At 47.5% G+C, this 27,956-nt stretch overlaps 2 gene segments (V, D, J or C); both read left to right on the top strand.

Moving 5' to 3' along the window:
* Nucleotides 1-13,967: 13,967 nt before the first annotated feature.
* On the top strand, nt 13,968-15,056 carry LOC119563618. The segment is given in 2 exon segments: nt 13,968-14,135; nt 14,318-15,056. Coding segments are annotated over 2 exon segments (411 nt in total).
* A 5,809-nt stretch (nt 15,057-20,865) lies between these two features.
* On the top strand, nt 20,866-21,540 carry LOC119563619. The segment is given in 2 exon segments: nt 20,866-20,970; nt 21,197-21,540. Coding segments are annotated over 2 exon segments (393 nt in total).
* The last annotated feature ends 6,416 nt before the right edge of the window (nt 21,541-27,956 follow it).

Here is a 27,956-nt window from a genome sequence, read left to right as displayed (position 1 = left end):
GCAGCCAGTGAAGAACACTTTCTCTGGCACAGCAAGTCAGCCAGGAGCTTGGGCACTTCAACAGGTGAACCAGATCTCCATGAAGGAGAAGTTGCACAGATAGAAGTACATGGGGGTGTGGAGCTGGTGGTCTGCCACAGGGATGGTGGTGGTGACCAGGTTGCCCAAGAGGGTGCCCAGGTAAAACATGAGGAAGAGGATGATCTGTTTGCCAGCTGTGGGGGAAGCCTTTCAAGATGAACTCTGCAACTGTGCTCCAGTTATCCATGTGAGCCACCTGCTGCTGCAGTTTAATCTGAAGAAATTGCAAATACAGTGCAACTATATATATATTTAAATATATATTTATATATATATATTTATATATTTATATATATATATTTATATATTTATATATATATATTTAAATATATATATTTAAAAATGAACATTAGGAATTTGTGAAATAATTGCATTCATTCACATAATTAAAGGATGTGACTAAGCCAGAAATGTCTGGAGAAACACCAAATTTGGAACCATATTAACAGCCAGGCCTGTGTTTAACATCCTGCCACCCAGAAGTAAATCAACTGTCCACCTCACCCATTATTAATCAGGAAACACTCTATAAACCATTTATAAATGGAACCTTAATATAATGTTTAAGCATGTTACAGACATGAACATGTATGAGTGTGATGAAACTCGTAAGCAGAAGATGGTAGTTAGCAGGAACCAACTGAAACTATGTTCCCTGCAGTTGCACTATCCTACATGTCTGTACATTTTGGGCACTACTGGAATAATAAACCAGTTATGTCAATGTCTACTAGGGAGACAAGAGAGCCTGCAATGGCAAGGAGACAAGGTAGATGATCAGGAAGAAGTTTTTCTTTTCTCTAATCTCTGTGATACCATACAAGAAAATCACCCCAGAGTAATACAGGAGAGAGGGGATTTGGAGAATTCTTGTCACAGCCCATCCCCTGCACCTTGCAAAGTCAGAAAATGACAGCAGCAAACCCAAACAATATATATTCTCTCTCTAGATTTGTACATGGGTGCACATCACCATAATATTTAGACCTTACCTTCGGCACATAGTTGCAAAGCTTAGAGGAACTGCTCTTGTCTTCTCAAGGATATCATCTAGCACTAGGTTAAACCAGTCATAATCCTTGACTGGGAATCCAGGACTTTATACTCAGCAAATTCCTGCTGACTCAGAACTAGAGTTGGCAAGTCAGTGTCATGGTTTCCAAGGAAGGGAAGTAATAGCTGAGGACTCCTTCATGAAATCATGGAAGAAAAAGTCTATTTCATTTTGGAGACTGAAAGAACTTGAGTGAAGCTGACCAAAGCTCAAAGGGCAGAGAGGGGATTACATTAGAGATTCCAGAGCATGATCATTATTAATATAATATCCGTGCCTACAGATGGCAACCCATATCAGGACCATATCGTACTAGGCACTGACCATACACCGAGCAATAGACTCTCCATGCCCCAGAGCTTGTCTAAAGACACAAAGGAAGAGGAGAAAAGGTGGGTTGGGTGTGATGTTATCTGATTAAAATATGACCATGTAGATCATTGTTGTTACAGCTGTTATATAATTGCAATAAATCTTATACAAAGTATGTCAAGTAAGGTGTCTATGGAAAAGTTATGATTTGCTGGTTATGATTATGCTATCTGGATGCATGTATCACTGAATGGACTTTCCTGTGAATGTTCCATCTGGGGCATAGGCAATGGCTTCTGCTGTGACTAAGCGAAATCATGCATGGACATGTGACTTGCCCATGTGACCCCAAACGCCATCTTGTTCCCTGTAATTTTCCACAGTGAGAACAATGGGATTCTCTCCACATGGCAGAAGATATAAAAGACCATGGAAATGCCTCCATTTTGACTCTTTCCTGCTCAAACCTCTGGACTGTGAACTTACACTAATGGGAGCATTCTAACCAAGGGACCGAGGACCTTCCAATGATTTGGAAGCAGCCAGAGACTTGCCTTAAGCCAGCAGTTTATTCCATCACTGCTACAAGCCTGAACCAAGAACTTTGCTATTACTGGATGCAACTGATTCCTTTAACCAATTTTAACTTTCACCTTTCTTTCTTTCTTGTTATGAATACACCTTCAGATTTTAGATACTAAGTGATTGGCATCATTGTGATTTTGGGGTAAGATCTAAGTTATATATTGTCCTGGGTGTGTGGCTGGTCCTTTGGGACCAGAAGAACCTTTTTGTTTGATGAGACTGATTGTAAAGAACCATTCATCTTTAATCCAGTGTTTTGGGCATGATACAAGGACTGGAATGCCTAGAGAGACTGCTTTTATGACTTCTTGTTAGCCAGTGTGGTGAAACAGTTTATTTTTGTTTCTGGTTTGGTATACCTTATGGGAGAATAACCACCAGTTTGGGGTGTATCTGCCCTATTTCTCAGCAGTTTGTCCCGAATTTGGTATTCTCAGTTGTGACCCATGGAGACATGGTGACATGGGGTAATATCTTTTATTTGACCAACATCTCTTGGTGAAAGAGATAAGCTTTCGAGGTTACACAGGGCTCGTCTTCTTAGGGTACTTCTACACAGCAAAAACTCCCCATAGCAGTGAGTCTGAGGCCAGGTCACTTACTTTTGGGGCTTGTCCTGCAGGGCTGAAAATAGCAGTCTAGTCATTCAGGTCTGGGCTGGAATCGAGGCTCTGAAACCTGGCAAATGGGGAGGGTCTTGGAACCTGGGCACCAGCCTGAGTTTGAATGTCACTGTGGGGCTAAAATTAGTCACCTGTTGAGCCCTGCAAGCCCAAGTCAGTTCACCCTGGCTCTGAGACTCACTGCCTTGGTTTATCTTTGTTTGGGTATGTCTACACCAAAAAACAGAGTGTCCCAGCTAAATACCAGGTGGAACAGATTGTTTAGCATAAGGAGTTAACACATGTTACAAGAGACCAGTCAAGGTGAAGCAGACAGTTAACACCACTGCAGTTGTAGGAGAAAAAGGGGTTAGTGGGTTACAGATTGGATTTATGGCTCATTACGGCAGCATCTTTACCAAGTCCATGATTTTTAGTGTCAAGCAAAATTATGGATTAAGCTCCCAGGCTCGTGTTGTGCAGGGTTCCTTTGAGGACGAGGACTGAGAGGAGTGATTTGTGGGAAAACTGTTTTTCCCAGGGGCGATGTGATATTTTTAATCTATCACTTTTCCGTGTAAATTCATTAGAGAGTGTAGTGACTGTCTCCTTTCACCCTCGTAGCTCTTGCTGGGGGCATTTAGTTCACTGGATGAAGTACACCACATGTTGTGATAGGCATGTGAAGGCCCTTGAAAGGTGCGTTACGGGAGGATATTGACCATCGTTACAGCAGAGAGATGTCTGCAGGTTTTGCCTCTGTTATGGCAGGGTCATAAGAAAGAGAGCAGGTTATTGTAGGCTGTATTTTATTCAACTATTTGGGGATATAATCAGGATGTTGGTGAAAAGATGCTGAACAAAAAACTTAAGACCTATGTTCAGAGAGGCATCAGACATTTTGGGCACCAGTTAATCCAATTTAAGTGATGTATATTATATAGCCACTAGGGGGCAGAGGGTGAGAAATATACACCTGCAATATCCAGTAGGGGGCTATACATATAATAGGCACTAGGGAGAAGCAGGGGCTCAGGAATGGATATCTGCTCTCACAAGGCTCTGGGGCGTCTTGTCCAGACATATCTTGTTAATGGAAGAACAAGGAACAGTTTATCAAAATGCCAAGGAAATACATCATGTGTTTGGTATACAATTGTACACTCCGAGAATGGAAGGGTTTTTAGATATAACAAACCATACTAAGTAGCAAGGGCTTTATTCACCACTGTGTTATTGCAGTGCATTTTGGTTTAACTCCATTGAAATCAAAAGGCTTAAACGAGCATGGAACTGGAGAACCAGAGCTATGAATCAAGGCCAAGAGCTGGAACGAAACGTCATTATTAAAGCAAAAACTTTTCATTGGAACGTAAGATCATGTGACCCGTCTGAAGGTGGGTAGAGGAACCCGTCTTTTATTTATTTGGGAAAGATGCAACCAACTTTGCACCTCCAGCTTTATTTAAAATGAATTTAGGACCTTGGATTCGGTTTGACTTTTATCTGCATGGGATCATATACAGATAGAGACACAAGACTTGATCGGCAGCCATGTGTGGATAAAATACGTTCACATTTTTTTCCTTTGACTTACTGTGTAAATGTGTGGCTTTACATGGCAGTGGCTGAGATCCAGTATTATGCCTCAATTGCTTTCAACCACACCGGTGATGGAAAAGCAGCCATCAACATGGTTTTAACTGGGTGGTTTAAAAATCGCAAGGACTTTGGAAAAAATCTCCAAAAGTTTGGAAGGGATTTAATCCCTCATCAACCATTCTCTAATTGTTGCAAACTAGCAAGGAATTTTATTTTCTTAAGACATATCTGCTCATGGTTAGAGACAGGATACTGGACCAGATGGACCAGTTGTCTTCTCCAGTTTGGTGCTTCCTATGTTCACAGCTGCTTTGCATTCCCCAATATGCTCTTCCAGAAATCAATGTCTTTAGTAGGTTGCAGCCTGGCAGCCGTTACTTCCACTCAGACACCATCAGAAGAAGCTGTCATAGAAGGGTCTATCCTGCTAGAACGTGGAGTCTGGTCTGGATAGAAGTGATCTTGACTTGTACTGGTTCTGGAAGGAGAAGTCTGGTGTCAATATGAGCATGCAGAACCAGCTACAATACTTCCATCTCCCATGATTTCCGAGGACAGGGTCACACCTGCCACACAGTGGTTCCACAGGCAGCTTAAAGTTAGACTAACTGACACCATTTACTACTGCCCCTGACCGAGGCTCTGATCCCTAGGCCATTTCCTCTATTAGGATAAGCTCAGGGCCGGGGTTCTCAGACTTCGCTCCAGTGTGGAACAAATGTGAAAAGAGTGATTGTGTTCAGAACAGCACCCTTCCCATTTGCTCGGCCACATATGCACCTCAGTGCCTGTTCCCTGCCTCCTCACCCTCACGTAGCATAACCCCCAGTGCCGGCTGCACTGACTGCAAGCCCTGGCTTCCCGGGAAATGCCAAGAGCTGTGTGTCACCTGATAACTTCTGCAAACTGCCTCGGACCAATTCCACGATTTCAGGGTGCATCCTAGGCCTCAATGCACAGCACCCTTCTGAGCTAGGTGAAACCCAGAAAACCCAGATTGCCATTAAAACCAGCCAGACAGAGAGTGCCCGTTTGGCTCTGCAGGCCGAGAAAGCTCTCTGACGCCCTCTGCTGCCCTCAGATCTCGCTGGCAGCAGCTTCCTCGAGGGTTGCACGCTTTCATTACTCATGCAGGGCTAGCTGTATGCTCTTCCCCCAGGCCCTCACCCCAACTCCAGCCAACTCTCCCCAGCCAGGCCTGTTTTTTAACTGGGAGAAAGTGGAGTAGCAAACAGAGCATGGCAATGACAAGAGCAACAAAGCGTGCGGCCCCCTGGTTACTGACATGGCAAAACTTCAGCTGCTGTTTTTGCTGACTCCCTTTTCAGGGCAGAATCGTTGCTTTACGGCTGAGATTTTCAAAGCTGGGCAGCCTACTTACATTCAAAGGTGTTTTGTACAGTGCTTAGCACAAGGGAGTGCTGGTCCATGAGGAGGGCTCGGCGCACTATGGCCTAAGGGATACGAGACTTGACTGGGATTTAGGAAAGACAGGTTCAATTCCTGTCTCAGTCACAGTTAACTCATATAGGTCCCCTATGGGAGTTAGGTACCTAAATCTTTCCCAAGTCTCTCAAATGTGGTTGTAGCAGGAATGAAATGTGCATTTCTTACCCTCTGTCACTCACCCTGGCATAAATAAAGAATAAAGCCATTTGGATCAATAGAGTTGTAACAAGGAAATCACTATGAAATTCATTAGAGGAAGAATCCCATGGCTTTAGAATCATAGAATAATAGAGGATTAGTGTTAGAAGAGACCTTAGGAGGTCATCTAGTCCAACCCCCTGCTCAAAGCAGGACCAATCCCCAACTAAATCATCCCAGCCAGGGCTTTGTCAAGCCTGACCTTAAAAACCTCTAAGAAAGGAGATTCCACCACCTCCCTAGGTAACACATTCCAGTGCTTCACAACCTTCCTAGTGAAATAGTTTTTCCTGACATCCAGCCTAGACCTCTCCCACTGCAACTTGAGACCATTGCTCCTTGTTCTGTCATCTGCCAGCACTGAGAACAGCCGATCTCCATCCTCTTTGGAACCCCCCTTCAGGTAGTTGAAGGCTGCTATCTAATCCCCCCTCGCTCTTCTCTTCTGCAGACTAAATAAGGCCAGTTCCCTCAGCCTCTCCTCGTAAGTCATGTGTCCCAGCCCCCTAATAATTTTCGTTGCCCTTCACTGGACTCTCTCCAATTTTTCCACATCCCTTCTGCAGTAGGGGGACCAAAACTGGACACAATATTCCAGATGTGGCCTCACCAGTGCAAAATAGAGTGGAATAATCACTTCCCTCGATCTGCTGGCAATGCTCCTACTAGTACAGCCCAATATGTCATTAGCCTCCTTGGCAACAAGGGCACACTGCTGACTCATACCCAGCTTCTCATCCTCTGTAATCCCCAGGTCCTTTTCTGTAGAACTGATGCTTAGCCAGTCAGTCCCCTAAAAAGCTTGAGGCGAAAACTTAGAAGAAAGCTTGGGATTAAATCCTCTCACAACCACTAACAAGCATAACAAGCATGGCAATGACAGGCCTGTAAGCCTGACTTCAGTACCAGGCAAACTGGTTGAAACTATAGTAAAGAACAATATTGTCAGACATATAGATGAACATAATTTGTTGGGGAAAAATCAACATGGTTTTTGTAAAGGGAAATCATGCCTCACCAATCTACTAGAATTCTCTGAGGGGATCAACAAGCATGTGGAAAAGGGAGATCCAGTGGATATAGTGTACTTAGATTTTCAGAAAGCCTTTGACAAGGTCCTTCACCAAAGGCTATAAAGCAAAGTAAGCTGTCATGGGATAAGAAGGAAGGTCCTCTCGTGTATTGGTAACTGGTTAAAAGATAGGAAACAAAGGGCAGGAATAAATGGTCAGTTTTCAGAATGGAGAGAGGTAAATAGTGGTGTTCCCCAGGGGTCTGTACTGGGCCCAGTCCTATTCAACATATTCATAAATGATTTGGAAAAAAGGGATAAACAGTGAGGTGGCAACATTTGCAGATAATACAAAACTACTCAAGATAGTTAAGTCCCAGGCAGACTGCAAAGAGCTACAAAAGGTTCTCTGAAAACTGGGTGACTGGCAAATGCAAAGTAATGTACATTGGAAAACATAATCCCAACTATATGTATAAAATGATGGGATCTAAATGAGCTGTTACCACTCAAGAAAGAGATCTTGGAGTCATTGTGGATAGTTCTCTGAAAACATCCATTCAGTGTGCAGCGGCAGCCAAAAAAATGAACAGAATGTTGGGAATCATCAAGAAAGGGATCGATAATAAGAAAGAAAATATCATGTTGCCTCTATATCAATCCATGGTACACCCACAGCTTGAATACCATGTGCAGATATGGTCGCCCCTTCTCAAAAAAGATATATTGGACTTGGAAAAGGGTCAGAAAAGGGCAACAAAAATGATTAGGGGAATGGAGCGTCTGCCATATGAGGAGAGATTAATAAGACTGGGACTTTTCAGCTTGGAAAAAAAGACGACCAAGGGGGGATATGACAGAGGTCTATACAATCATGACTGGTGTGGAGAAAGTAGATAAGGAAGTGTTATTTACTCCTTCTCATAACACAAGAACCAGGGGTCACTAAATAAAATTAATAGGCATCAGGTTTAAAACAAAAAAAAAGGAAGTATTTTTTTCACACAACGTGCAATCAACCTGTGCAGTCCCTGGAAAAATCCTGGAGCAGGTCCTCAAGGAATCAATTTTGAAGCACTTCGAGGAGAGGAAAGTAATCAGGGACAGTCAGTATGGATTCACCAAGGGCAAGTCATGCCCGACCAACCTAATTGCCTTCTATGATGAGATAAATGGCTCTGTGGATGAGGGGAAAGCAGTGGACGTGTTATTCCTTGACTTTAGCAAAGTTTTGATATGGTCTCCCACAGTATTCTTGCCAGCAAGTTAAAGAAGTATGGGCTGAATGAATGGACTATAAGGTGGATAGAAAGCTGGCTAGATCTTCGGGCTCAACGGGTAGTGATCAATGGCTCCATGTCTAGTTCGCAGCCGGTATCAAGCGGAGTACCCCAAGGGTTGGACCTGGGGCCGGTTTTGTTCAATATCTTCATTAATGATCTGGAGGATGGTGTGGATTGCACCCTCAGCAAGTTTGAAGATGACACTAAACTGGGAGAAGTGGTAGATACACTGGAGGGTAGGGATAGGATACAGAGGGACCCAGACAAATTAGAGGATTAGGCCAAAAGAAATCTGAGGAGGTTCAACAAGGACAAGTGCAGAGTCCTGCACTTAGGACGGAAGAATCCAATGCACCTCTACAGACTAGGGACTGAGTGGCTAGGCAGCAGTTCTGCAGAAAAGGACCTACGGGTTACAGTGGACGAGAAGCTGCATATGAGTCAACAGTCTGCCCTTGTTGCCAAGGAGGCCAATGGCATTTTGGGATGTATAAGTAGGGGCATTGCCAGCAGATCGAGGGATGTGATCGTTCCCCTCTATCTGACATTGGTGAGGCCTTATCTGGAGTACTGTGTCCAGTTTTGGGCCCCACACTACAAGAATGATGTGGAAAAGTTGGAAAGAGTCCAGCGGAGGGCAACAAAAATGATTAGGGGGCTGGAGCACATGATTTATGAGGAGAGGCTTAGGCGACTGGGATTATTTAGTCTGCAGAAGAGAAGAATGAGAGGGGATTTGATAGCTGCTTTCAACTACCTGAAAGGGGGTTCCAAAGAGGATGGCTCTAGACTGTTCTCAGTGGTAGCAGATGACAGAACAAGGAGTAATGGTCTCAAGTTGCAGTGGGGGAGGTTTAGGTTGGATATTAGGAATAATTTTTTCACTGAGAGGGTGGTGAAGCACTGGAATGGGTTCCCTAGGAAGGTGGTGGAATCTCCTTCCTTTGAGGTGTTTAAGGTCAGGCTTGACCAAGCCCTGGCTGGGATGATTTAGTTGGGGATTGGTCAGCAGGGGGTTGGACTAGATGACCTCCTGAGGTCCCTTCCAACCCTGATATTCTATGATTCTATGTGGAACTCCTTGACAGAGGATATTGTGAAGACCAAGACTATAACAGGGTTCAAAAAAGAACTAGATACATTCATGGAGGATAGGTCCACCCATGGCTATTAGCCATGATGGGTAGGGATGGTGTCCCTAGCCTCTGTTTGCCAGAAGCTGGGAATGGGCAACCGGGGACGGATCACTTGATGGCTCCCTGTTCTGTTCATTCCTTCTGGGGCACCTGGCATTGGCCACTGTCGGACAGGACACTGGGCTAGATGGACCTTTGGTCTGACCCAGTCTGGCCGTTCTTATGGTCTTATGTGCTAAGCTGATTGCAGTACCTGAAATAGGGTGCATCAAAGCAAACAACTTCTGTGGCAGCGTCAAGTGATTCAAAACATACGTATGGAATCCTTAGCTTCTGCAACTCCCAGACATTGCATTTTCTCTCGGGACCGATGGCTCCAGGTTCTCTAGCATTTGTTTAGACAGACTAGATGTTGCAGAAGGAGAATAACAATTAACTGGCAGAGAGAGAGACTTTCAGACACTTAACATACATTTCCAAGGCCCTTGGAATATAATAATAGATAGGAAGTCTTCCTTTTAAAGCGTGACACAAATTATTTGCTAGGCTAGGTTATCAAATTGTGGAGTGAGGGTGGCTCACTTGTGGTGTGAAGTATGCTTTCCACTACTTAGCCACGGTCCAGTTCTGTTCATTTCTGCGCTATAAAGTATAAGGTGGTAGGACATTTTTTTTTCTGGATCCTTTAAGCTAAAGGCAAATGTGATTCACTTTCTCCTAGAGTTTCTGTGTGTGTGAATTTGACTCCTAATTCACATAGACTCCTTTGAAAACCCCAGACAGAGTTGGGAAGTATGGGAAGGTTCTTCCATAATCAGAGGTCGCCTTGTAACATCAGTAACAGACGCCTCACCAAGGACACTTTCAGAGATAGGAGATAGGAATGGATGGGCATCTTATCTGCTCTGGCAATTGCCATGGTCTTCTGGAGACTAAATTAGCCTATTGTAGTCTATTCTATTTTAGACTAGAATACACTCCACTAACAAAGCAGATGTTAGGATATAGATATTCAGGCCTGTCTGTAAAGGCCTGTACTCTAAGAATTTAGGCGAATTCTTATCACTTAGCTAGTTCTAGAGGTATAAAAGAAAGAATCAAAATCACTGTCTGCCGGTGTAAGGGCCTTTTCTCACTGTGACAGTCTGAGGCCCTGTTCTTAGGCTAAGGCCTTTGGCTAAGCAGCAGAGGCAGCCATAAGCTGGGAAGCGAATGGTCAGATCCTCACATCCCAAACTAGTCACATTGAATGAAGGTGCTACTGGGCTGTTAGGATACAATCCTGTCCTGATAATGCCTATCGCCTCCAGAGAAAGGGAAGTGCCTAGAAGATGTAAAAGGAAACTTAGTTTGATAGCATCCTGTCTGGCAAGAACTCACCTATCAATAGCTGGGATGTGAAATCCTCATTTCTGTGTTGTTCTGTCATTGTAGTCCCCATTTCCCTATTGTTTGTCTGTATAATCTCTGTCTGGTTCTGTGATTGTTTCTGTCTGCTGTGTAATGAATTTTGCTGGGTATAAACTAATTAAGGTGGTGGGATATAATTGGTTAAATAATCGTGTTACAATATGTTAGGATTGGTTAGTTAAATTTCAGGAAAATGATTGGTTAAGGTATAGCTAAGCAGAACTCAAGTTTTACTATATAGTCTGCAGTCAATCAGGAAGTAAGGGGGGGGGGAAATGGGAACAGGGAATGGAGGTGGGGAAATTGAAATCAAGTTTTGCTAAGGTGGGGAATGGGAACAGGGACACAGGTAAGGCTCTGTGGTGTGAGAGCTGGGAAGGGGCACACTAAGGAAGGAAACTGGAATCATGCTTGCTGGAAGTTCACCCCAATAAACATCGAATTGTTTTGCACCTTTGGACTTTGGGTTTTGTTGCTCTCTGTTCATGCAAGAAGGACCAGGGAAGTGAGCGGGTGAAGGAATAAGCCCTTAACAGCAGAGAAGCCTTCTGAGACAACAATTAACCTCCTTCCTTCTTTTAGTTTTGCAGTTCTGGGCTTGGGAGTGACTGGGCATGTCTGTGTCCAATTGCACAAGGGTGACTGAATTCATACTCCTCGGATTCCCAAGCACCTAAATCTCCCTTGCTGCAGATTAAGCCCATGACCACTTGTCCTTCCCTTGGTGGACCTGGAGAACAAGTTGTTGCTCTCCTTTGGACTCCCTCCAGTTTATCCACACGTCTCTCTTTTAAAGTGTGGTACCCAGGACTGGACACACTACTCCAATTGAGGCTTCCTCTATATGAAGTAGAGAGGGACAATTACCTCCTGTCTTACATACGACACTCCTGTGAACACACCCCAGAATGGAATTTGCCTTGTTCGCAAGAGCATCCCATTTGGATTCATAGTCATGGGAAGTGACCATCTTTTTCTCCTGTGTCTGTACAGCACCTGGCACGGTGGGATCCTGGTCCACAAATGGGACCAGAATAACTAATAGGAATGGGGTTTCCAAAGGTGCTTGGAAAAGTTAAGACTGAAAGAAATGACCTGGAGAACTTTGATATGCAGCCACGTGAAGTGATGTATTTAGGAACATAAACATTGCCACACTGGGTCAGGCTTGACCATGTAGTTCAGTCTCATGCCTTCAACAGAGTCACTATCAGTGATTCAGGAGAAGATGCAACACACTGTGCATCAAGCAGTTAGAGGAGCCCTCCTTGAGCTTCTTCCCTTGCGACATTTTTAAATATTTTTTGCACTAATTTCCTACACTGTGGTACAGGGCACATGTCAAACGCTGTAGAAACGAATGCTAACATTTGCAGACAAGGCTAAAATATCTGTCCTGTGTTAATGTCGTCTGTAGCCATCTGTTATCTCTCATCTCCTGGACAGCTGTCTCAAATTCAGAAGGAAATAGCCGCCAAGGTTTAAAGAGGAATCTGGTTGTGGAGGCTGACGAACGGGAATGCAGAATGACTTAAAGGGTGCACTGTGCAAGGGCTACGTGGTGGCAGAACAGGACAGCAGGGTTTAATGAGGCCCTTCTCTCTCTGACCACTAGTTGTTACTATATTGTGAGACAGAAGAAGTTTATACCGGCCACTTGATGGCAGCAAAGGTACAGAGGAGAGAGAGAACTACCATTTACTTCTGTAGATCTTGTCAGCTGTGAAAAGCACGGGGACTTCCAATCTCACTTTCACCACTAAAAGTGTATCCTTTCCAACTCATTTCTTTGCACAGCCCTGTCGGTCGCATGCATCCATATGTTGTCTCTTATCTTGGATTGTGAGGAACCACTGGCTTGTTCTATATTCGTACAACACCCTAGTACAGTGGGGTTCTGGTCCATGACTGGGTCTCCTCGCTGCTGTGGTAATATAAATGAATATTACCGTGTCAGGAGGAGAGAGAAATTTTATCTCAGCTACTACGTTACTTTTCTCGTCATGTAAACAATTTTGAAGGAAAGCACTCTACAAAAATAAAGTTTTATTTTCTTGTATTTCATGACTGACCGTCGGCCCGAGCGATCTTCACATTCACCTTTGTTTAAAGACCAATCTCTCTGGAAGCTGTAGTAAAAAGCTACAGTTTTGAAAGAAAGACTGTGTTAGTAAATGCAGTGATGCTAATTTCTGTGTTCTTTCCCCCTTACCTCGAGTTATTTAATGGGACACGTGCAATACAAATGCGATGTAGTGCAAGGAATGGCCAAGTCTGGCCACAGCTTAAAACAAGGGAGAGACTTGGAAATATTAACATGTTCAGGGACGTAGTGAATTCTTGCAGTTGAACATTATTAATCAAGACTGCGTAGCTTCCTAAAATATATGCTGTGTCAGACTGGTATAATGGAGTATTTTAATAAAGAAATTAAAAGTGAGAGATCAGGTCTGTTATGCTAGAGGTCAACCCAGATGATCACAATGCTCCCTTCTTGCCTTGAAATCTATTAATTGTTTCAGCTTGTGACATTTTAAAAAAGGATATATCCATTTTCTCAACGTCCATAACATAGTTTTCTTAATGAAAAATAGAAAGCAAAAACTGATTTGTTTTTGTAGAAGAATGATTTGCAGTTCACTTTTTGGGTTACTGAAAAACAAAAAACAAATCAAAGGCCATGTTTTTCTGTGACAAGATTCACTGGGGGCAAGGGGGAGAGTGATTTTGACCATCCCGCGTTAGATCTGTTACAGTACTTTTATTACTATTATTATTATTAAGGGTCTGAACTCTCCAGTTCTCGCTGACCATTTTCCACCCAGCTCTAGCTCTGAAGTGTCCAGAAGTCACTCGTGTAGGTAACGGGAGACTGAGCTAGCATTCTGATCCATTCTGGCAATTCCTATGTTCTTATATCATGTAATTCGACTGGAACAATTTACCAAGGGCAGTGGTGGATTCTCAATCACTGGCAATTTAAAAATCAAGGTTGGGTTTTGTTTAAAGATATGCTCCAGTTCAAAAGGAATTATTTGGGGGCAGTTCTCTGGCCTGTGTAATACAGGAAGTCAGACCAGACGATCACTGTCCTTCTGGCTTTGGAATCTTATTCTATTCAGGTTTTGATAGAGGCCACACCATTAGAATATCAAAGTGCTTTCCACACATGCACTGAATAGCATTGCCCACGAGAGGCTTATTTTCGCTCTCTCTCCTCCACAGTGAAAAATTGCATCGGGATGCTATGTAAATGCAAATTAATTTGCCTGCCGTTGATTATTTAAAAATGCCATGGATCACCTTGGGGGAGAGCTGACCAAGTATACGTGACTTGTCCTAGCTTAGCTCCTTCGGCAGGCATGATGCTGTTACGCTGTGTTTGCATTCTTGTGTGGTGCTCCTTGCCAGGTAAGGAGCAGTGGCCAGCACTGGGTACAGTGTGGGGTTTTTTTTTAGTACCTTGACTGAATTGAGGAGCATCCCCTGAAGAGCTGAGCGCTGAGACTTGTCAGAGAGCTGGACTGGGAAGCCCCCATTGGGTTATCTGATGTGGCAATTCCCTTTATAATTTTCTGGACTTTGTTTAACAGGCTCTGTGGCTGCCATAAGTTTGACCCAGCCGAGTTCTGCACTTGCGAAGCCAGGCAGCTCCGTCACTCTGGACTGTGTCGCCTCTGGGTACGCGATCAATGACGACCACATGCACTGGAGCCGCCAGACCCAGGGAAAAGGCCTGGTGTGGATAGCCGCCTTCAAAACAGGGGACACCACTTACATTTCTAATGACTTCAAAGGCCGCGTCACCCCCTCCACCAGCGGCTCCACTGCCAGGCTAAGGATAGACGGGCTCACAGCTGCAGACACGGCTACTTACTACTGTTCCAGACACAGTGATCGCCGCCCAACTTCCTCTCTTACAATATCCCCCTGGAACTGGCCTCAGTCTCACTGAGCACATCTCTCTCTGCAGGGAATTCACCCCCGGGGCGGAAGGTGCAGCAAAAGCTCCGTGCACCACTGGATTCCAAATACATCGTCCGTGGTTCCTGGCCGCCCTGCTGTTTTGGCACAGGGCTTCGTTTCAGGCTCAGGGACGGCAATTTTCACCTCCAATTTTTCCAACTGGTGCAAGCCTGGAGGCAGCGTGACCTCCTGGCTGAGTTGTTGCCTGGCAAATCAGGACACTTGGTTTCTGTTCCAGGCTCGTCCACTGAGCCAGAGTGTGTCCTTGATCTCAGCTGCCTCAGTTTCCTTTCTCTGTCCTGTTTGTTTTGACTCCTCGAAGGCAGGACTGTCTGTTTGTACACACACAGAGGACTAGAGGCAGATTAAGGCTTCCTGGGGCCCTGGGCCAGAACCAGTGGGAGGCCCCTCACCACACCCCCTTCTGCCCCAGTTCCGCCTTTTCTGCCCAGTGCCCCCCACAGCCTCCCTCATTCTGTCCCTCACCCCTGTTCCATCCAGGGTCCCCCCATTCCACCCACCCACCTACAGCCCCGCAACCCCTTTTGATCCTTCTCCCCCCACCCCCCCCGCCCCCGCCGCACTGCAGCACCAAGACCAGAGAAGCTCTGTCCCCACACTACAGCCCCAGGGTGCAATGGGGGGTGAAATCCCCTCCAGTCCCAGGGCCCCAGTGGGGTCTGGATGCTGGGGCTTCCCCTGCTTCTGCAGGGGACCAGGGTCGGGGCGCTGGTGCTTCTCCTGCCTCCTGGGGAACAGGGTCGGGGCGCAGGGGTCTGCCCCCCCTGCCTGGCAGCTGGGACTCTGGGCTTCTGCTGCCAGGGCCCCCCAGTTGGTTGGGCCCCTGGGCACGGGCCCCGTTGGCCCTGTGGCTAATCAAGCACTGTGTGTGTAGCCTCTGGCTCTGGAGAGCACAGACTTGTGTTGCAGCCTCCAATTGTTGCTGAGACCCAAATAATAATGACCCGGGGGGTTAATTGTCGAGAGGACCATTATGCGCATCGAGCCTGGCCTCCTGCCGCCAGCCCAGTGATCAGAGGAGGGTGGCGGGTGGCGAGGCCTGTAGACCGGCACAAGGAGATGTTTAAAGCCGTGCAGGGCTAGGCACGAGCTCTCGGCCTTGCTGGCCACTTTGCCCAGCGCTGCAGGAGGTTCGGCGGTTGGGCTGACCCACAGTTGCATGAGGAGCCCACTGAAGGCCGAAGCGCCCGCAGCCCAGTGCTGGCTCTGGCTTGCCAACGCCGCCGCAGCCTGGAGCAGAAACCGGCTGCTCCCGCGAAGCCTGTGGACCAGGAGTGGCTAGCGAGCCAGCCAGCCCTGGTTTGAATACAGAGCCTGTCTTCTCCTAGACCAGCTCTCTCCCAGGGATAAGGCGTCTGGTCTTCCCTGAGAACGGACTGCTCTTTGACCTGTCCAGCTGGGATGGCCCTAGCAGGAGAGAAACTCCTGCCCTTGTAGCTCTCTGCTTCATTGGAACTCACAAGCCTTCCCTCAAGCCATGGGGCAGCCTTAGGGAATTCCCTACAGCACTCAAGTCAAAGCACCTGGAGGATAGGCATCGATTTTGAGGCCAGGAAAAACCATTCACAATATCTGTAGTCTGACCTCTTGCATAACACACTTCAGAGAACCTAACCCAGTAATTTCTGCATCAAGGCCGTGTGCTCTCTTAGAACGACGGGGTATCTTTCGAGCTATGGCATGTGCGTCTGATACTGGTAACGCTGCTAGACTAGGAGTGAGGAATTTGGGGTTCAATCCCCATTCTACCCTCATTGTGCAAGCGCCAAGAACGAGTAACGTACGGCCCTTCTGTACAATGGCTGCTGCATGGCATGAGACAGGGAGACGATAGGGTGTAATGCCTCACATGCTCTCAGCCCAGGGGTAGGACTGGCCAGCCCGAGGCTGTTCTCTACAATGGCCACTCGTGATTCGTTAGCGGGCGCAGAGGAATGAGACAGAAACAGCAACATCCATGAATGAGCACATGATGGCAGCCGAGCTCTGTGTGTCTTTTAGTGGCTGTTCTCATTTTCCTCCGCAGCTGCGGTCATATCTGAAAACCACACGGACTTTCGATTTCAGAGAAAGACACAGTTGAAGGCCTGTCTTCCCCCATTTCCTGCCTATTTCCTCACGGAGTGTCAGATGGGGAGAGGTTTTTGCAGGCACTGTGCTGTCTTTGTGCTGAAAACAATTTTGGGACTGGAGAGTTTGAATGAAAACCCCTCCAAAATAGAACTCGAGGGCATTGCACAGCTTTGAAGAGTCTGGCTCAGCATGGGGACCCCTTTCCTTGCTTGTCACCAAGGTTAAAAGGGAAATTCTTGTTTCAGAGGAATTGAAGGGGAAAGTTAAGGGAGCAGATCCTCACTCGGAGTAAATGGGTGTAGTGCCGTTGACTTCAGTACAACTACATTTCTACTCCGGGCGGGTAGAAATTCTGGACTTAAATGTTCGTGTTGATTTTACATTTCAAATGGTGACAGTGCTAACATGGGGTGAGATTCTGTTTACCGTTACTCATATCAAATAGTACTTTACTCCATGAGTAGATTTACACTGGGCTGAAATGAGACTCTGATCCTCTGACACCTGTGGAGTTACTCCTGGTTCAAACTGGGCTGAGTAAAATGAGGAGTTGTAAGTTACCACTCAGCTCTAAATTATGAAGACTTCTAATATACTTTTTCTGTAGCTAACCTTTTTCTTTCATTAATTACTGTGGCAAATTGCCAGCACTACTATGATGGGTCCCACGCTTTCTCTTCTTGTGGGGGTGGGGGGTGAGGGGGCTCAGGGCACCATTTCTCACCCCTGACCTGCGGTATCAACTGTCCCACTAGTATCTCAGAGGAGGGGAGTGGAGCGGGAGGGACCCAGATCCGCCCTCTACTCCGGGTCCCAGCCCAGGGGCCCTAGGGATAGCAGCAAACAACTTGAACTAGCGATTCCTTCCCTGGGCTACTTCCCTCTCCTGCCCTTCAGCTTGTGGGGCTTCCTGCCCTCTGTCTGCTTGGGCCAGGTTCCTCCCAACCCCTTGTGTCTGTGGAGTCATAGAATCATAGAATCATAGAATATCAGGGTTGGAAGGGACCCCAGAAGGTCATCTAGTCCAACCCCCTGCTCAAAGCAGGACCAAGTCCCAGTTAAATCATCCCAGCCAGGGCTTTGTCAAGCCTGACCTTAAAAACCTCTAAGGAAGGAGATTCTACCACCTCCCTAGGTAACGCATTCCAGTGTTTCACCACCCTCTTAGTGAAAAAGTTTTTCCTAATATCCAATCTAAACCTCCCCCATTGCAACTTGAGACCATTACTCCTCGTTCTGTCATCTGCTACCATTGAGAACAGTCTAGAGCCATCCTCTTTGGAACCCCCTTTCAGGTAGTTGAAAGCAGCTATCAAATCCCCCCTCATTCTTCTCTTCTGCAGACTAAACAATCCCAGCTCCCTCAGCCTCTCCTCATAAGTCATGTGCTCTAGACCCCTAATCATTTTTGTTGCCCTTCGCTGGACTCTTTCCAATTTATCCACATCCTTCTTGTAGTGTGGGGCCCAAAACTGGACACAGTACTCCAGATGAGGCCTCACCAGTGTCGAATAGAGGGGAACGATCACGTCCCTCGATCTGCTCGCTATGCCCCTACTTATACATCCCAAAATGCCATTGGCCTTCTTGGCAACAAGGGCACACTGCTGACTCATATCCAGCTTCTCGTCTACTGTCACCCCTAGGTCCTTTTCCGCAGAACTGCTGCCTAGCCATTCGGTCCCTAGTCTGTAGCGGTGCATTGGATTCTTCCATCCTAAGTGCAGGACCCTGCACTTATCCTTATTGAACCTCATCAGATTTCTTTTGGCCCAATCCTCCAATTTGTCTAGGTCCTTCTGTATCCTATCCCTCCCCTCCAGCGTATCTACCACTCCTCCCAGTTTAGTATCATCCGCAAATTTGCTGAGAGTGCAATCCACACCATCCTCCAGATCATTTATGAAGATATTGAACAAAACGGGCCCCAGGACCGACCCCTGGGGCACTCCACTTGACACCGGCTGCCAACTAGACATGGAGCCATTGATCACTACCCGTTGAGCCCGACAATCTAGCCAGCTTTCTACCCACCTTATAGTGCATTCATCCAGCCCATACTTCCTTAACTTGCTGACAAGAATGCTGTGGGAGACCGTGTCAAAAGCTTTGCTAAAGTCAAGAAACAATACATCCACTGCTTTCCCTTCATCCACAGAACCAGTAATCTCATCATAAAAGGCGATTAGATTAGTCAGGCATGACCTTCCCTTGGTGAATCCATGCTGACTGTTCCTGATCACTTTCCTCTCCTCTAAGTGCTTCAGGATTGATTCTTTGAGGACCTGCTCCATGATTTTTCCAGGGACTGAGGTGAGGCTGACTGAGTCCCTCTGCTCTGCACAAGCCAGCTTTTTCTTTACCTAGGGTCTTGGTCTTCTGGCCCGCCACAGCACTTCTCCAAGCTCTCCTCTGCTTCCCTCCAAACTGCTCTCCTTCAAACTGCTCTCTGCTCCAACACCAAACCACCCTGCTTCAACTCCTCCGACTGTCTGATGGAAGCGGGGCGGGTTATCAGGTGACTGGCTTCAGGTGCTCTAATTGGCTTCAGGTGCTCTAATTAATCTATAGCAACCTCTTTTCCCTCTACAGGGAATAAGGCTGTCATCATCCTGGGGCTTACATATCTCCCCTCGATCACCCTCCTGTGGCCCTCTGGCCGTGCTGTATCACATAACCCAACCTTTCCCTGGTTTCACAGACCTCAGAGATAACCTGCTGTTTTGGAACGTCCACGCTCTCCACCATTGTAGTATCTCGGCACCTCACAAACGTTAATGAATTTATCTTTACAACTCCCATGGGTGGTAGGAAACTATGGTGGTCTCCATTTCGGAGATGGAAATTTAAGACAGACTGAGTGAATTGTCCATGGTCTCCACTATTTGGTGGAAACAAGCCAAACACTAACTGACCAGGGTCTGGAAGAAAATTCAACTACAGCAGGGCTGTTCCCCAAATGAAAACTAGGGTCTAGCTTCAACCTTTCTTGGAATCTTTTTTTTACATTGGCCTAGATGGACTGATCTAACGCATTGGGCAATTCCTCTGTTCCTGTCACACTCAGAGTATGTTGCTAACAGAAGGTTGGGAATCATTCAGAAAGGGGTAGATAGTAAGACAGAAAATATCATATTGCCTCTATATAAATCCATGGTAAGCCCACATCTTGAATACTGCGTGCAGATGTGGTTGCCCCATCTCAAAAAAGATATACTGGAATTGGAAAAGGTTCAGAAAAGGGCAACAAAAATGATTATGGGTATGGAACGGCTTCCGTATGAGGAAAGACTAATAAGACTGGGACTTTTCAGCTTGGAAAAGAGATGACTAAGGGGGGATATGATAGAGGTGTATAAAATCGTGAGTGGTGTGGAGAAAGTAGATAAGGAAGTGTTGTTTACTCCTTCTCATAACACAAGAACTAGGGGCCACCCAATGAAATTAACAGGCAGCAGGTTTAAAACAAAAGGGAGTATTTTTTTCATACAATGAACAGTCAACCTGTGGAACTCTCTACCCGAGGATGTTGTGAAGGCCAAGACTAGAATAGGGTTAAACAAAGAACTAGATAAATTCATGGAGGACAGGTTCTCAGCGGCTATGAGCCAGGATGGGCAGGAATGGTGTCCCTAGCCTCTGTTTCCCAGAAGCTGGGAATGCGCAACAGGGGATGGGTCACTTGGTGATTCCCTGTTCTGTTCCCTCCCTCTGGGGCACCTGGCATTGGCCACTGTTGGGAGACAGGATACTGGGCTAGATGGACCTTTAGTCTGACTGACCCAGTGTGGCCGTTCTTATATATGTTCTTATGTAAGGGCTGGAGGTTTCAAAGTAGTATAAGGGGATTTTAGATACCCAGCTGTGATTGAATTTCAGTAGGGTTTGGGCATCTGTCCATTAAACACTTTTCAAAGTTTCTGCCTGAAGTCAAATCTCCAGATGCGGAGTCACCACAAGAAACTGGGTGGAGGGGGAGGGGGTGGGGACAGACAGACGGGAGAAGGGAAATTTCTGAAATGCAAAATCATTTGCCTGCCTCGGGGGATATAAGAACATGGGGTGATACCTGCCTTGTTAGTCAGCGGGAATATCTGACACCAACCCGTTGTGCTAAAGCAGAGGTCAGCAGCAGTCATGCTCTGGCTACGTTGTCTTTGCGTTGTGGCCTGGTGCATCTTGTCAGGTGAGCAGCGAGGTGCAACCTCTTGTAAGGTTGGGATTTTTCATGTCTCCAGGGGCTGATGACATCAGTGGGTCGATCCTTTTGTTCTTACGCCAATCTCTGGCAGGTTTACTTTGTAACAGCCCACTTCCAAGGTGTCTTGCACCTTCCTCTGAAAGGTCTGTCGGAGATTAGCTGGCTCACTGGTGTGATGGGATAGGATCATTCCTCTGTGTTTCTTTAACAGGTTCCGAGGCCGCGATCACTTTAACCCAGCCAAGTTCTGTCCGTGCAAAGCCAGGAAGTTCCATCACCCTGGACTGTGTCGTGTCTGGGTATAACATCAATGACCACCATCTCCACTGGGTCCGTCAGGCTCCTGGGAAACGTCTGGTCTGGGTTACAGGCTTCAGAACAGGTTACGCCACCATCACCGCTAATGAATTCAAAGGACGGGTCACCCCATCCACCAGCGGGTCCACTGCCAGGCTAAAGATAGACCGACTGACAGCTGCAGACACGGCCACCTACTACTGTGCACCAGAAACACAGTGCTGGCTTCCCAGCTTCCTCTCCTACAGTAACCTCTAGAGCAAGGGGCTCCTCTCACTGAGCCATCTCTCTCTGCAGGAAATTCAGCCCTCTGCCAAAGCCTGCACTTTACAAGAGTCCCAGTGCAGCCCTCAGAATAAGACCCTGGGATTAAATAGGCCATGGGATGAGCCCCCTGCACAAGGGTGAACTTCACCCTCGAAAAATGAATCTTGTGGCCTTACCGTAGCATACAGCCTCAGGAGGCACCGTGATCTATTGGCTAGAGCTCTGTGCTAGGGGTCAGGCTAGCTGAGTTCTGACCCATTGCTCTGTGGCGTGGCCTGAGGTAATTCCCGTCTACCTACCCGCCCCTTCCCTTTCCCACCCTCAGGGCCTCTTGTCGGTTTTAAATGATAAGCTCTTCTGAGCCCGGCCTGTGGCTCACTGCGCTTATGGGCCATGCCGGTTTTACCACAAGCAAAAATAGTAATTAGTAGATTCATGTATTTTAAGGCCCGATCATTAGAATCATCTGCTCTAGTCCCCTGCGTAACGCAGGCCCGAGAACGCAGCCCAGCTACTCCTGCGTCCAGCACCACAGCTTGCGGCTGAGCGACTGCGCTGATGTTAGAGCGCGTGGACGGTGACGAATGGATTTTAAGGCCAAAAGGGACCATCGAGTCTGACCACCTGTAGAGCACAGGCCAAAGGACTTCACCCGTTCGCTGCCCGCCAATCTGGTGGGTAGTGTAGACATACCCATAGAAAAGACAGGTTTCAGAGTAGCAGCCGTGTTAGTCTGTATTCACAAAAAGAAAAGGAGTACTTGTGGCACCTTAGAAACTAACCATTCATCCCAAGAAGTGAGCTGCAGCTCACGAAAGCTCATGCTCAAATAAATTGGTTAGTCTCTAAGGTGCCACAAGTACTCCTTTCCACAGAAAAGAATAACTCACCTTGATTCCAAAGTATTTAGGGCTCTATTTTTAAAGGGATTCAGGCAACTTTGAAAGCATTTGGAAATGCCATGCTGCCTAACCCCTCGAGTTTTAGTTGCTCAGATGCTTCTGAAAATCCCACTAGGCATCTATATATCTTCTGGAAATCTGGATCTTACTCCTGATTTGCAACAGGATGAGAGGAGAAGTCCAAGTTACCCCAGGGGACTTATTCCTGACTCACACCTAGCCTCTGTTTGCCAGAAGCTGAGAATGGGTGACAGGGGATGGATCACTTGATGATTACCTGTTCTGTTCTTTCCTTCTGGGGCACCTGGCATTGGCCACTGTCAGAAGACAGGATACTGGGCTAGCTGGACCTTTGGTCTGAGCCAATGTGGCCATTCTTGTGAGTGAATGAGAAGAATTGGGCCTGTTACACTTTGCGTAGTCTTAATGGAGTGAAGTCACTACTCACTACTCAGTGTATATGAAATCCTTATAATTTACAACACTTTTATGGTGAAACTTTTTTGTGAATTAATTTGTTAATTTGTAAACTAAGTCCAAAGTGAACCTTCTGTTTAGAAGCTTCCATGGCTTCCATCACAGTAGTATCTGGTCACTTCACGAGCCATAGCTGGCTGTGGTTTGCGGCTGGAATAGGGAGTTAAGTTAAGAATGAGTGAATTGGGCATGGTCTCTGCTGTTCTGTGTGAACAAGCCACCCTCTTATGCTCCAGGGTTTAGAAAAAAATTACCCCGTTGATAGGTTTTTCCGTAACTGACTACTAGGGTCTGTCGTGCACTTTCCTTCCAATAATTTTGCATTGGCCAGTGCTGGCTAGATGGACGGGTCGGATTCATTAGAGTACTCCCTCTGTTCCAGTCACACCTTGAGTATGTGGTGGCGCTGGTAATAGAGATTTACAAAGGATCTCAAGGGAGTTAGGCACCCAGTTCCCATTGAATTTCATAGGGAGTTGGGGACCTCCCTTCTTTAGGCAGCTTTGGAAACTCCCAGCCTGAAGACAGATCCCCAGTGTCCCACTCCACTGCTCGAACCACACACAAAAGGGCGGGTGGAGGGGAGAGAGGACAGACCGACGGGAGAAGGGAAATTTCTGAAATGCAAAATCATTTGCCTGCCTCGGAGGATATAAGCGCTTGGGGTGATACTGTCTTGTAACTTTGGAGGAAATCACTGGCACCAACCCACTGCGCTAAAGCAAAGGTCATCATCAGTCACGCTGTTGTTTCATTGTCTTTGCATTATCTTGTGATGCATCTTCTCAGGTGAGCAGCGAGATACAGCCTCATGTAAGGTCTTGGGGTTTTTATTATATACCAGGAACTGATGACATCACTGAGCCATTGGGTTAAGCACCAAACCAATCTGTCAATGAGCAGGGTTAGGAAAAGCTTCTCATGTAGGCTGATTATTTTGTAACTGCCCATTGCAGAGTGGCAGCGTCTTGCAGTGTCCTCTGAAATGTGTATTGCAAATAAGGTGAATTCCCTGGTCGGATGCGATATAACAATATCTCTGTTCTGGTTCTTTGACAGGTTGCGTGGCCACAGTCACTTTAACCAGGCCAAGTTCTGCCCAGGCAGAGCCAGGTAGTTCCCTTACCCTGGACTGTGTCGTCTCTGGGTATAATATCACTGCCCACCATTTGAGCTGGATCCGACAAGGCCCTGGGAAAATTCTGGTCTGGCTAGCAGCCTTCTGAACAGGCGACACCATCTCCATCGTGGATGAGTTCAAAGGACGGGTCACCCCTCCACCAGCGGCAGTGCCGGGTTCACAATGGCGCCATGGAGCCGGGCCCATGCTGAGAAGGGGCCCCAGCCTGCTCCGCTTGCACTGAGCCCCACGACCCGGCTGGCTCCCCACGCCCACCGCTTGCTCCTCTTGGCCTGCCCGCCGGCTGGCCGAGGGCTCCTCTACGCCCCCTGGCCCCACCTCCTGCTCTCTCTTCCCCCTGGCCAGACCCCAGGGCACCTCTGGCTCCAGGCCTGTGGGGCCCCGCCTGTCTCCCCAGAGCTGAGCCTCCTGGCACTGGTGCAGAAGCCTGGCCAGTCTCAGGTGGAGGGGGAACAATGCGGAGGGCTTGGCTGGGCCCCTCCAGGCAAGTGCGTCTTGAGGGACCCCGGCCGGGCCAGGTCCTGGCCTGGCTGATCCTGCCCCTCCCGAGGGGCCGGAGCGATTCCCGGCCCTGGGACCAGCCCTGGCTGCGCTGCCGGCTCAGCCCGGCAGACACAGTCGCCTCCCAGCAGGGCCGGTGAGTGCGGCCGGGAGGCAGGGCTTGGGGGACTGGGTCTCTGGGGAGCCTGGGGGGTGCTGAGCTGTGAGGGGGCGGGGAAGACATGTGTGCTTGGTCACTAGGGAGTGGGGCTTCTGTGGGGGGTGCTGATCAGTTGTGGTGGGGTTGTGGGCAGGAGGGAGCTGGGCAGGGGTAGTGTTGTGAAGGGTGCTGGGCATTTATGGGTGGGTCTGGGGGGGTGCTGGGCACAGTGAGTTGGGGGAGGTTGGGCTGGGGGGTCTGTGTGGCGCAGCATGGGCCCGCCCCCGAGGGGAAGGGGCAAGCTGGTAGCACAGGGCCGGGCAGGTCACTGTGCGTCTGGCAACTTCCGGTTTGTGAATAGTGGCCTCGCACTGGGCTGGGTGGAGCGGGGCCGCCCCTGCCATGCCATGCCCCATTGCCCCTGGCTGGCCCCTCGTTCCAGGGACCGACCTCCCTGCGCCAGGCTCCACTGCCTCCATGGGGCCCACAGATATGGTTGGCGCCGGGCTCACAAAAGGTTAATCCGGCCCTGTCCACTGCCAGGCTCAAGATAAACAGTCTCACAGCTGCAGACACGGCGACGTACCGCTGTTCCAGAAATACACAGTGACCGCTGCCTGGCTTCCTCTCCTACGCTATCCCCCTGGAACTGGCCTCCCATCTCTGTCCTGCATGAACTTTATCCTGGGGCATAAGGACAGTAAAAGGCCCTCAGCTTCCACGGAGTCCCACCTCCGTCCTCAGAGCGTGGGTTCCTTGGGGAACAGGCCTTCCTCTGCTGCCTCTCCAAAGGGTTGGATTTTACCCTGAGAGATTTGGGGCTTTGGTCTCTGCAATTTTAACTTGTGTTCTTCAAATCAGATTGTGATCGGAAAGCAGCATGGTCTCCTGGTCAGGCCACTGCAGCGGAAATCAGGAAATTTTGGTTCTGCTCCAGGCTTTGCCCCAATGTGAAGAGAATCAAGTGACTTCCCCTGTCTCTGATTCCTTTGTTGGGTTTGTTGGTTTAGACTGAAATCTCTTCAACACAAGGCCTCGCTCCTGGTGTGTGTATGGGCAGCACCTGACACACTGGAACCCTGATCTTGGTTGGGACCCTTCCGGTGGTACTAAAATGCCAATAATAATGACCCACGGATTTCAAGGGCAGAAAGGACCATTATGTGAGGCAATCCTTCCCAGGGGGTCCTGCATGCAGCCAAAATGTTGAACTGGAGCACTCGTGTTTTAAGGAAAATGGAGGACAGAGTCAGAGAGTTCTGAGGCCAGGAAAACCATTCTGAGACCATTGTGCCCCTCTGCGTGACACACAGCAGAGAACCCCACCCCAGTCATTTCTGTAACAAACCCATGACTTTGGTTGGAGTCACGGCGTATCATTTGAGCTACAGTATATCTATCTGATATCAGTGACAGTGCTGGACAGGGAGGGAGGTGATCTGGATTCTAATCCTAATCTGCCACCAATTTGCAATGACCGAGAGGGAACAGGAATCCCTTGGTGCAGTGGTCCCCAGAGGGCAGCAGAACCTGGGGAAGGAGACAGAGAGGTCTATCGCGTAGTGACCACGCAGAAGCAGCAGATGGTCAGGAAGTGCGAGCATGCGGTGCCCTGGACAATGACCGGGAGTTGGTTACGCAGGTAGGGGAGTGAGATAGAAGTTACTATACCCGCTACTGGGCAAGTCACGGTAGCAGAGTTTTTGAAGGACAGAGATCTAGCAGCTCTTAGTTCCAGCTGCAGCTGTGGTCATCTGTGAAAACCACAAGGAGTATCTCTTTCATTTTAAATTCCAGCTGAAAGTCTGTGGTTTCCCCACTGCCTGCTGCTTTCTTATCGAACAGCACCAGACAGGAAAAGATTTTAAGAGCTACTATCCCATTGCCGTATGGTGTAGAATTTTAAGGGATGAGATTTGGCATGAAAGACCCTACCAAAATGAAACTGTCTTGCAATTAATAGCTTTGAAGTGTCTTGCTGAGCCTGAGGGGTTTTCATCCTACTTATGCCTGACTTTCAAGAAAACTGGTCCTATTTTTAAAGGTATTTTTAGATACCAAAAAAGTAGGTTAGGTGCCAAACCTTCTTATGCTATTTTGAAAATCCCAGTAGGCGCCTACTTTGCATCATCGTGTTCCTAAAGACTATTTAAAATCTAGCCCAATCCCTTTCTTAGAAAGAGAAAACTGGAAAGAGGCAGATTCTCAGGTGGTGTAATTCAGCATAGCCATGCTGACTTCATTAGCACTGCACACAGACACACTACCTCGTGATCCAGCTCTAAATCTTTACATTTTTTTTTATATTTCAAAAGAGGGCAATGCTAGCATGGGGTGAGATTCTGTTCCCATTCCTCATGTCCAGTAGTATTTTAGCTCCATTGCTCTGGATTCTCCTCTAGGTAACTGTGGCTGAAGACTGGAGTCTCTCCTAATTTACACAGGAGTATGTGAAAGAAGAATCAGCCCCATGACACCAGTGGAGTTAGTCCTGCCAACACCATGGTGTATGAGATGAGATCCAGTCTTATTGAGGACAATGAACTTACTTCTGCTTTACACCAGACTGATTAAGAAAATCAGTGCCTTTGACTACAGTGAAATCACTTCTACTTTACACTGAGGTGCAGGGGTGGGGCTCTGCCCCAATGACTCCATTGTTACTATTCACAGAATAAGTGCCATCCTCAGTGTTTAGAAGTCCTCATCCTTTAAAGTGAACCAGTGAAACATTTGTATTTCTAGCCAAAGCTTGACCAACATCAAAAATAACCTTTGGTTTAGTATCTTCCATGGCTCCCACCTGGTAGGATCTGAGCCCCTCACAAACAAGAATGTATTTATCCCTACGACAGCCATGAATGGTAGGAAGCCATTGTTATTTGATGGGGAATGAAGTTAAAGGCTGATGTGCTTGCTCAAAACAGCGGAGACCTTGGACAAGCCATTCAGCTTTGCTTTAACTGAATGCGGTTGGGAAGAAAATTCCCCTGTGGCTAGGGTATCCCATTGACTCCAGTAGCAACCGATCCTACACCTTCTTCTCAAGCGTTTGGTATTGGCTTCTGTTGAAGAACTGAGCTGGATGGACAGGACTGATCCGTTGGAGCAATTCCTCTGTTCCCATCACACACTGAGCACGTGGCAGTGCTGGTAATAGAAGCAGAGCTATTCAAGGGGGCCTAAGGGAATTAGCACATGGCTCCCAATGAGGTTCAAAGGGAGTTGGGTAGCTAACTTCAGCCTG

Source organism: Chelonia mydas, chromosome 13, assembly GCF_015237465.2.
Source record: "Chelonia mydas isolate rCheMyd1 chromosome 13, rCheMyd1.pri.v2, whole genome shotgun sequence".
Classification (NCBI taxonomy): Eukaryota; Metazoa; Chordata; order Testudines; family Cheloniidae; genus Chelonia; species Chelonia mydas.
This window is presented reverse-complemented; position numbering and strand designations above follow the sequence as displayed.